General features: G+C 36.4%; 1 protein-coding gene across 1 annotated transcript; it reads right to left on the reverse strand.

Annotated features, from left to right (window-relative positions):
• LOC107609169 (protein phosphatase 2C 37) lies at nucleotides 4,012-6,530 on the reverse strand. Its single transcript, XM_016311023.2, has 4 exons — nucleotides 5,709-6,530; nucleotides 5,274-5,588; nucleotides 4,920-5,025; nucleotides 4,012-4,766 (listed from the first exon to the last, which is right to left on the reverse strand). The coding sequence occupies exons 1-4, from the start codon at nucleotides 6,219-6,221 to the stop codon at nucleotides 4,429-4,431; spliced, it is 1,272 nt and encodes a 423-aa protein (XP_016166509.1). The 5' UTR covers nucleotides 6,222-6,530; the 3' UTR covers nucleotides 4,012-4,428.

Consider the following 11,139-nt stretch of genomic DNA (forward strand, 5'->3'; position numbering starts at 1 on the left):
AATTTATAAAATATTATTTATTAAAAAATTAAATGGTTCTTCATAGTTGATTCTAACGACAAACTAATAACAAAAAATCAAGATGAACTATCAAGAACTAACTTGTTAAGTGGTCTAATGACATGACAATTGACAAGTAAAAAAAAATGGTTATTAATGATAAATTATAGCAACTAATTCATGTTATTAAAATGGAACAAAATTATGCTTTTTTTGCTAGTGTCATGATTGACACAACTTCAATTGAAATGTTGAAACGTATTGGCAAACGCTTGATGTCATCGGAACACTAAAAACGACGTCATTCCCATTTTCAGTTTCCTTCTCCCTTTTCCTTTCACACTCCTTTTCTCCTTTCCCAACTCTTTCTCAGTTCTCCTTCCCCTTTCCCTTCTACGCTCCTCTTCTCCTTTCCCTTTTCCATTTTCAGTTCTCCTTTCTCTTTTTCTTCCACGGTCCCTTTTTTCTTCCCCAGTTTTTCTCTCCTTTTTCCCTCTAGGCTTCCCTTCTCCTTTCCCAACCCATCTCCAGTTCTCTTTTCCCTTTTTCTTTCTCTTTTCGTAATCACTGTCAATAAAAAATAGTATTTTGTAACTGTTTAAGCAATTCAGAAGAAACAAAATCATAATTTGTTAATTCACAGAGAGAGATAATGGAAGATAGAAAGAATTGTAGAAGGCAGACCTCCTGCAGGCGTTACCTCTCTTACTGCCGTCGTCCCCTTTCGTCAATTTGCTTTTAGGTCACCATGGCGCTTCCTCTAGTGCATGTGCTTCTGCTTTCCTCTGCTCCGGCGGCCTGCTTCTTCCTTCTGCTCCACCGGTCTACTCCGCCTCTTCTTCCCTCATTTATTCTTTTTTTTTGCTGCTTATGTTTTAATTTTTGTTGTTGATCGATGTGATGTTGTTGTATATTATTGTTGCTGCTGCTATGATTTATAAAAGTTTTTGTTATTTAAATCAAATTATTGGTTTGAGCATGATTATCGAATGTCTACATAAACTAATATGAATTTGATAGTTTAACTATTGTTTGCAATGATAATGTTGTTGTTGTTGTTACTGTGAATTTGAAGAAGAAGAAGAAGAACAAAGTGAAGAAGAGAATTTGTGAAGATAATTGGGGATTATGTTTTTTTTTATAAATACAAAACGATGTCGTATTGGAGATTATGTATTTTTTTTTGGTATAAATACAAAACGATGTCGTTTCAGTCCTTTCGTTGATAAGGATGGATGGAAATCATTTTAGGGAGAGTCCCGGAGTACAAATTCGAGAATAAATTTAAGTAATTATTAATTTCAGAGATCACTTTAAGGCGAGTGCAATCGTAAAAAGAACAAACTTTATTCTTTCTTGAAAAATACTCTTCACCATAACATGATGAATTTGCAATGTTGATGGTGGAAAATATGAACTGTGAAATACTATATACAGAAAAGCATGAAAACAGTTCCGTACAAGGCCTAAGTCCACTAAGTAAGCTACCAACTTAGTTGCTTAACACACCCATTTAAAATATCTCCCAAAATACCATAAATCAAAAGAGATTCATGAGAGAAAAAATCAAAGCAATTAGTATGCAAATAAAATACATACAGTTTAATTGTTACACAAGAAATCACATGGAATTATAAAAAGCCTATAAAAGTCAATAAAAAAATTGATAATCGAGTTAATCTTTGAAAGATAGATCATTCTTTAAATTCATTTTTAAAAAAAATTATCAATCATATTAGTTTATAAAAGTTACAAACACTATAGTTTTACTAAAACCATTTGGAAGGAGGTGGATTCACTTTGAATTAAAGTTTTTACTTAATTTATATTAATCGATAAAATTAATACTAAAGATAGGTTGAGTAAGTTTGGTATAATTAAATTTAGTGACAATTTATATGTGTTGTATGATAAAGATATAAAGAGTGTATATCATTTATTTATTACAGGTGAGTTTTTATGGCAGGTGTGGTGTGTTTGGGCTTGTGATGATGGCCGTTCATGAGCTATTTCAGATACAGTAAAGAAACATTTTAAAAGTTAAACAGGAATAACGAGAAAGGATCATAAAAAAAAGTGGTTGATAGATTTTTTTGCTATTGTTTAAAATATTTGGTAGGAAAAAAATCAAAAGAATAAGGCATAAGAAGTTGTTGATGTTGCTCAATCTTCATTTAAAAGCTACAAAAAGTGGAGTTGTGCTGATTCCTTTAGTTATTAATGGTAATACCGGAGATGAGAAAGGAATATGGGTTATAAATAATCTTTTATTCTTGTTATTTCTTTCTTCTACTTTATTATGTTGAGTTTTGTGTTTCAAAAAAAAAAAGATTACAAATTAATTATTTTTGTCTCTCTGTCACGTAATTAATAGTTTCTGTCAACAATTGATAATATAGAACATTAACTAATGGTATACATGAATACATGATATCTAACATGTCTAATTAGATGCTGAATAAATATATTCATGAAAATCTATTAATTTAGTCATTTTTTTCAATTATATAAACTATAATCCTAATATAACCTAACGGCACTAAATTAATAGATTTTCATAAATATATTTGTTTTTAGAGTATCATTTTTATTACTTTTAAGAAGTGAATTGATTTAGAATTGTAATCTGCATTGGAGTTGATTGATGAAATAAAACAGGCATGACTTTAATGAAAAATCAATAAAATTTTGCCACTCATATAATTATATTAATAAAATAATTTAAAAAAATATAAAATTTTAATTAAATTGAAACTAACCATTAGATCAAGGGACACTTTTCACTTTTAATTTTAAATCATTGTTTATGACAAATACTTCTACAAATGTTCAAAATGAAATTGAAACTGAAACTAATATTGGAGATGCTCTTAGGATATGTTAGGTGTCATGTATGATATGAGTTAACATTTTATATCATTATTTATTGACAAAAACTTTTAGTTGAACGAGTAAAGAATAAAAATATTAATTTATAATTTTTGAAAAATTAATTTAATTAATAAAATCTTTCAAAAATAAATTTAAAAAACAAACAATCATCTAAAAACTAATTTAACTGTTAATCTCTCCCGTAAAAACACAAAATCTTTAGCTTGGGAATGAACCTAATAAAACATGTTCGAATCTAATAAGGGAGGTATATAGTTCTTTATGCTTATAATATACTTTAAGAAGCTATTTACTCATTTAAATATCAAAATATTTTTGCAAGTAGCAATCTCAATTGGTGCGGAAAAACCATCCGGGTTATAGTTGATGGGAACAAAAACAAAGTAACAATGGGTACAGGACAAGCATTGGGGCTTTCATATGTTTATGTGTGGTATTGGCCCTTAGCAGTAGGGACTAGGGAGAGTGTAGTGGGAGGGTCAATAACTCCCCTTTCGTTTCAGCATCTTCATCCATCCTACTCAGTTCCCACTCCTTTTTTCACTTTACTTTTTTGTTTTCTTAAATTCTTTCTTCCTTCTCAACCCCTATTCTCCTTTGAATGACTTGTCAACTTTTATGTTGCTTTAGGATCGGAGAAGGATATATATATATTTATATCATATCAAAGAAAATATATTTACAATTAGAAAAATATCTCTTAAAACAAATTGTCCTACACTTGTCAACTATCATATGAATATATAATTTAGTATTTCTTTTCTGAATTCCAACACTCAATCAGTACCTAACTAGTAACGTGGAAATCTTTAGAAGAAAGAAATTCCATGTTTGAAGTGAAAAGAAAAGTCGTGGAAAATTTGTACAGGGAAATTTGGTGTGAATAACGATTTCGACAATCCAACAAGAGAGTTGACACACTCCCCAATTAGGGACATTTTCTTAAACTCTCTTTAAACAAGCCATGGGGTCAAGAACAATAGCTTATTTGTTTATAGTATCTCATTCTATTATAGTTTCAAAATCTTAGCCAATATAATTAGTGATTCAATATTAAGTTTGGTTTTCAAAATTTCAGTATATTGCCGGTATTGTTCATAGTTTCTTCAATTTTAGTTCAAAACCACGGACCGAAGTAGAATGCAAAAGTACACTAATTGCCATACGAACACAGAAACGTGTCACAAGGCCTACTTAAGCCCTTTGGGTGACACTTCTTTTTTTTTTAACTACACTAAACTTTTTTCTATAATTTCTTAGCACTCCCCCGCCCCGAGAAACTTACAATTCCCCCCTTTTTAATTAAAATTAAAACAGAAAACCTAGATTAACTTAAACTCCATTAGACCATTACTATCACATGGAATAACAACTCCATTTTTTCCCCCCTTTCTGTTAATATTTAAATCCTGTAAAATGGAGGCGTTATGCCCATTCATTCACAAACTGCCCATTTTAGTGGTCATGGACGGTTCCATTAGTAGTAATATTTTTTTCCTCCTCCATAATCATGTCCGCTAAGATTAATTAATTTAATCAACTTTGTTGTTGACGTTGATCCCTCCTCAAATCAACCACCACCACGCTAACATTGTCGGAGCTGTGCCTCGCCAAAGCCAGCTTCGTCAGAAGAATCGAAGCATCGGAGCACGCCTTGTCGGATCCATCCGCCGCCACATCCCTCCCCGGAGACCCCGGCGGCGACGGCAGCTTCTGCGCCTTCAGACACATCCTGACCACCCCACACGCCGTGTCGTTAGAAACAACATCCCAAAGCCCATCACTCGCCAGAATCAAACACTCATCCTCCTCACTCCGATCCGTAACAGTCACCTCCGGTTCCGAAATCACATAAGGCTTCAAATAGTTATCACCTGCACAACAACAAAAACAAGATCATGTTATTACAGTTTACAACTACCCCAATAATTCAGAACCGCACACACCATGCTATAATGCGCCACATGTGCGAATCTTAAGAAACCTTTTTTGGTTAAAGTTGAGTTTTATCGTGCGCACTCACTCACCTATGGCTCTTGACATGGCCAGCACCCCAAGCACTCTTGGACCGTCCCAATAGATCACGCGCCCACCGGCGTTTTGGACTCGGAGCAACTCGTCCGGTCGGTCCGGCTGAACCGGAAAAAAGAATAAAACAAATCGGGTCAGATCACATGCACGCACTAAACCACTTAAACCAAGCACAAGCGCGTGCACAGCATGTGCCATGCGTAACTAATTTGGAGGCAACATAGAAAATTTCAGATCCCAACCCTCAATCATTTCCTTCAATTCCTTCAAACATTTTTTTTAAAAATTATTTATTTTTTAAAATTTAATTAAGAAAATACTAAAAATACTAAAACGATTAACTAACTAACCTTGTGATCACTGGAGAGGGGGATGGCGACACCGTTGCGGCAGAGTACGGCGCGAGAGTCGCCGCAGTTGGAGACGATGATTTTCTCCGGCGTGACAACGGCGACGACGGCAGTGGAGCCGACGGCGTCGCAGTGAGGTTTTTGGAGCTCGCACCTGCAGGTGGAGGTTTGATTGCTATGGCTCCAGCTTTGAACCTCGTCATCCATGCGAGTGAAGCTTTTCTCCATGGCGGATTTCCATTCAAAGTTCTCTTGAGATTTTCCAATCTCATCCTTCACAATCCCGTGAAGCCTCTCCTTGCACATAGTTGCAACCTAAACAAAACCGAAACGACGACGTTTAGTTATAACTATGAACCAGATCTACGTCTATTACACTTAAGTGGTGAGAATTAACAAAAACCATGCTGCAGACAAGGTGTTCGAGTTATTTACATGTGAACATCCATGACCGTCATATACACCAAAGAAGTGAAAGGGCACGTCGTTTTGATCGTTTGTGTTTGTGCCGTTTTGAACTTGGCAGAAGGAGGGACGCACCGAAACTGCGTCTTCCATGTCCCTCCTCCTGCCACATACCGATGTGACTCCGTACTTGGGACACTCTTCAACAACCTCCTTTTTCTCCTTAGAAATTAACGTTGGTACTTCCGAACTACTACTTGCTTCGTGATTTGTTGATTCCTTCTTGATGTTAAGCTCTTCTTTGAGTTTACTAGGGTTTGATTTGGAACTCTCAACTGCGTTCTCGCACTCCCTCGCCGGAGAGGCAGAGAGATCCAGCTTCTGCCGCTTACGGCTGCCTTCGGGAGGCGGAACCGCCATGTCGGCAATGTATTTCAACGGCAGGAGGTCCAAACTCCGGCGAGCTAAAGGCCGTGAAGAAGTTGGCTCAATTGTAGCTGGATTCTCTCCGTCACCAACAACACCACAACAAATCCCAGCCATATTCCAAACCACACAGATCAAACAACAAACTCTTGCTCTTCAGAATCCTTCAACTTTTTATAAACAACAGAACCTTGGAAGATATAGCTAGCAAGCCTAGTACGAGATTGAGATGGTGATTGTGATGATTTAATTTAATTTGATTCGATTCCGATATGATATGATATGATATTTAACTCTATGGAGAACGGAGCTTATAGGGAAATAAAAGAATAGCAGGGAAAACGAGCAGATTTATAGTGGGAAGAAGGGGTGATTTGGGTAAGAGAGAATTCGAACGGGCAGGGAAATTAGAGACCCATGGAAACGGGTTTGGGGGAAGCTTTTCTAGGGAATGAGGGAGAGAGAAGGGGGGCACCTGGGGGCCACATTAATCACGGGCAGGCTGCCCGTCACCGTCACGGGCATGATCCGACACATACAGTTGGTATGACGTCGAACGACTGAATTCCAGAGATGCGATCCTAACCTTTGATCTGATCGCCAAAAGCTCGTTATTTCGACACGTGGGGTACCTGTCCTCTAGAGACGCCAATACGTGGCCCAATCATAACATTCCACGGTAGGTTGAAATATTGTTCCTTTTCTGACACGCATGTGGTCCTCTACTACTTCCTTCACACACTCCATCTCTCCAATTTAATTCTTACATATAATGCTTTTTTGCGTCTCTTTTGCATTTTTATTTTTATTTTTACTTTTATTTTTCGGAGTGACTGTTAATTGAGACACTCGGCGAAGGGATGTTAACACGTGGCAGCATCGTGGAATACGAGATTCTTGTTTGGATTCGTGATATCTGCTTAGCTCCACGCGCCCTCCATCGCGGCATCACTCATCCGCTTTTTCGCTTGTCGTTTTGTCTCTCTCTCTCTCTCTCTCTCTGCCAGTGTTGGTGTGGTACATAAACATAAACAGGTAACACTGTAACAGTAGTGTTTACAAGGGAAAGCTCTTATAAAAAAAAACTGAAGTTGAAAAATAAAAATTGAAAGACAAAAAAATAAAAAATTAATATTAAATTAAATATTAAAAAGATTAAAATTTTATATATTAAAATTAAATTTTTAATTCTAATCTCAAATACTGAACTTTAATCTTTCAGACTCAGTTTTAATATTTGAAAACAAACACTAACGTAATACTTTGTGATGAATTATATTTAGTGTTAGAGTCTTGGAGAGGTTCTGTTTGGCAAGAAATTGGACACCAAATCAACCATAACTAGGCCATGTTACTTGTAAACGGTGGATTAGGTCTTTATCATAATTGTAAATGTGTCTATAGATTTGGGCCATTTTAAAATTAATGAACAGCGTTACGTGCTTTGTTGTATTTTTTTATGCGCTTTTTTTCACGAAAACCTCGCATTGGGTTCTCCCGGTTTCAATATTGATATAATATGCTGTATTTGATGAGGAAAAACCAAAAAGTAAAAAATAAAATCTTCGAAAAGTCTCAAAATGGTGTCAGACCAGGAGCATGGAGATGGAGATCCTGATTTAACAAGCTTTAGTAAAATTTCATAGAGGCCTACTCCGTTTCTATTTACTAAAATTCTTTTTGTCAATGTCTTATATTATCGTAGATCTACGTTTATTTTTCTTTGTGGCAGGGACGATATTTATGAGTATTCATGAATATTAAATTTTATTTTTTAATTAATATAATTATTTTGAGAATTATTTAAAATTGAGTTATTTTTTTATCTGAAGGTAAATTTCTGACTCTATTTGAAGTAGCAATAGACTTCTATTGATATTGAGGTATTTATCCGACTTTCTCTTGAAGAGGTAGAGGTAATACATGCAAGAGATTCCGATATTTAAATTAGCAAGAATTTAAATAGATTTATAGTAAATTAGGTTCTGAATATACATGAGGATGTTAGTATATTTATAGTAAAATAAATAACTATTTTTTAGAGTAATTTCACGTTTAAAGGTAGATGACTGTTCTTTTTTTCTATAAAAATTGTTGAGATTTTCCTTCTAGATGAGTGTGATATATCTTAGGAATTAGTTACTTATTTGAATAAGTAGGGTCTGACCCTTATCGCAGTGTCCGACCTCATCACAGGTACGGGTGGATTGAGTTGGATCTCTTTAATTGAGTCATATTCATTTTGGGTCTGGTTAGGGATCTTGGGTCAGGGTATAAATGGTGCCCCTACTTGAGTTCGAGCTTCATGAGGTCGAGCTCGAACATTTGTAAGTTAGCCTGATTTCTTGTGTGTTAACCCATCACGTCAGGCACACTGCCTTCCTAAAAGCTAGGTCTGGTACTCAATGTGTTTTTGCGAACTTGTAATGTTACGTCTTTTCGTAGTCTTGGACACGTTACTCAACGGTTACCTTAGTAACCGTGCGTCATAAATGAGGGGTTACGAAATTACTCTTTTACTCTTAGTATCTTATAAATACCTAAATTCCTTTCTCTTTCTTCTTTTTTGCTTCTTCATCTATGTTGTTGCATTTTTCATTCTTTCTGAAAGAATTCTTCTTTTTAATATATATATTCCAGACTATAGGACTTTCCTGGGTTCCGGTGTACTCGACCACAAAGTTGGCTAGATATTGGGATTTGATTGCTGACTGAGTTTCATACCTTAAGTTGAATTTGGACAGCTTTATTTCCCATTGTAGCATCCGACCTACAGTATTTGTCTTCTGGCAGATATGTTTCATAGGTTGATTAGTTCAGACTTTTATGGTATGAGCTTTGAAATAAGGTCGGAGCCTTCTGGAAGTGAGCACAAAGGCATATGCGAACTTCTCTATTTTTTGATAGTTTAGTTCTGCTCCTTGTAGATTTTTGCTAACAAAATAAATTGGTTGCTATCCGTTCTCATCTTGTTAGACTAAAGCTGAGGCTATGGCCCTACTTGCAACTGCTAAGTACAATACAAGTTCTTCTCTTAAAACATGTCAGGTGAGGATTGGTGGTTGACTCAGAAAGTTTTTGAAGTCTTGCAAAGCTTGTTCACATTCCCGAGTCCATTCACATTGGCACTCTTTCTTGAGTATTGAGAACAGGAGTAGAGACTTTAGGTTGATCCCACAAGAATCTGGATAAGGCTGCTATTCTTCCATTCAATTGATGGACTTCCTTGAGACAAGTCGGGTTTTTCATCTCGAGTATTGTTATACATTTGTCCGAGTTAGCTTCGATACCCCTTTATGTGAGCATGAAGCCTAAGAACTTTTCGGCTTCCATTATGAACGTATACTTTAAGGGATTTAGTCTCATCCTATATTTTCTTATTGTGTTGAATACCTCAGTTAAGTCAGACAAGAGATTAGTGTCTTTATTTGTTTTGACGAGTATGTCATCAACATAGACCTCCATTAACTTATCGAGGTGGGATGAAAACACCTTATTCATTAGCTATTAATAGTGACTCCTGCATTTTTTTTAAAAAAAATGCATCACCACATAACAATAGTTGGCCTTTGGAGTGATGAAGGAGGTATTTTCTTGTTCCATTTGTATATCAGGATTTGATTGTATCCCGAGTATTCGTCCATAAAAGACAAGTATCGATACCTTAAAGCTGAATCTACCAAGGTATCAATGTTGGAAAGTGGATATGGATCCTTAGGACAGACTTTATTGAGGTCGGTATAATCAACCTATATTCTCCACTTCCTGTTATATTTTTTCACGAGTACCACATTAGCCAGCCACAAATACCTCTCTTATGTATCCGACCTCTAATAAAGCTTGTACTTTCTCTTCCATGACTTGTGCTCTTTTAGGATCGAGTTTTTGTCGTTTTTGTTGAACAGGTTGTGAGCCCGAGTAGACAGCGAGCTTATGAATCATGAGGTCGGGGTGTCTCCCAGGTATGCCGGAGGCTTTCCAAGCAAAGAGTTCAGAGTTTTGTTGTAAGAACTTAACGAGATTTGTTTTCAATTCTTTATCCAGGTTAGCTCATATGCTTGTTCTTTTCTCTGCCTGATTTCCGATTTGAACCTCTTTGGTCTTTCCACCAGAATGTGGTCGTAGTTCTTCTAGTGCTCGGACACCGCCAAGTTCAATGGCGTTGACTTTTTTCCCTTAATGCTTCCTCGTAGATTCAAGCTTTCATTATACCATTTACGTGCCAACCTCTGATCTCCTCTTATGGTAGTGATTCCCTCTGAAGTTGGAAATTTCATGTAGATCGACCACAATATGGTCTATACTCAAAGTTCTGGACTTCACACCTTTACCAAAAGTGGTATGCAAGGGGATGAAGCCGAGAGGTTGGATGGACGTGTCTCCTAACCTGAAAATATTGTTGGGATAAGCTCTCAGCTCTTTCTCTTCTAACCCGAGCTTGTCAAAACCAGGTCTAAATAATATGTCGATCGAGCTCCCCTGATCTACCAGAGTTCTGTGGAGGTTTGCAATGGCGAGTATCATTGTAATCACAACAGGATCGTCATGGCCAAGGGTTACTCCTTGAGCATCTTCTTTGGCGAATGAGATTGTGAGTAAATCGTGAACTTCATATTCTTCACTGACTTGGTATACTTCTTTTAGATGTCTTTTGCGAGAATACTTGGTTACCTTTCCTCCTGCAAATCCTTCAACTATCATGTGGATGTGCCTATCAGGGGGTTGTGGAGGCCGATCTCATCAACTCCTGTCTTCATCACCTCTCTTCCTTTTCCTAGATTGTTGGAACTTTCTAACCGACCTTTTCTGGGCAATTTTTCTATCACATTTTTCAAATCGTAGCAATCATTAGCGGAATTCTCGTATAGTTTGTGATACTCAAAGTATTCCATTTGACTTCCAGCTTTCTTGTTCTTGATGGGGTGAGGGGGTGGAAGTTTTTCAGTGTGGCAAATCTCCCTGTAGATATCAGCAAGAGATACTCGCAGCGGGGTGTGGTTATGGTATCTTCGAGGCTTGTCCGAGCTATATTCAT

The sequence above is a fragment of the Arachis ipaensis genome, chromosome B07 (assembly GCF_000816755.2).
Source record: "Arachis ipaensis cultivar K30076 chromosome B07, Araip1.1, whole genome shotgun sequence".
Classification (NCBI taxonomy): Eukaryota; Viridiplantae; Streptophyta; class Magnoliopsida; order Fabales; family Fabaceae; genus Arachis; species Arachis ipaensis.

Excerpts from the sequence above, each read along its gene's own strand:
- LOC107609169 (XM_016311023.2), bottom strand. The coding sequence starts at position 6,221 with ATGGCTGGGATTTGTTGTGGTGTTGTTGGTGACGGAGAGAATCCAGCT. Across the intron at positions 5,026-5,273 it reads CCCTCTCCAGTGATCACAAG|CCGGACCGACCGGACGAGTT; the intron begins GTTAGTTAGTTA and ends TTTCCGGTTCAG. Across the intron at positions 4,767-4,919 it reads GGCCATGTCAAGAGCCATAG|GTGATAACTATTTGAAGCCT; the intron begins GTGAGTGAGTGC and ends GTTGTTGTGCAG.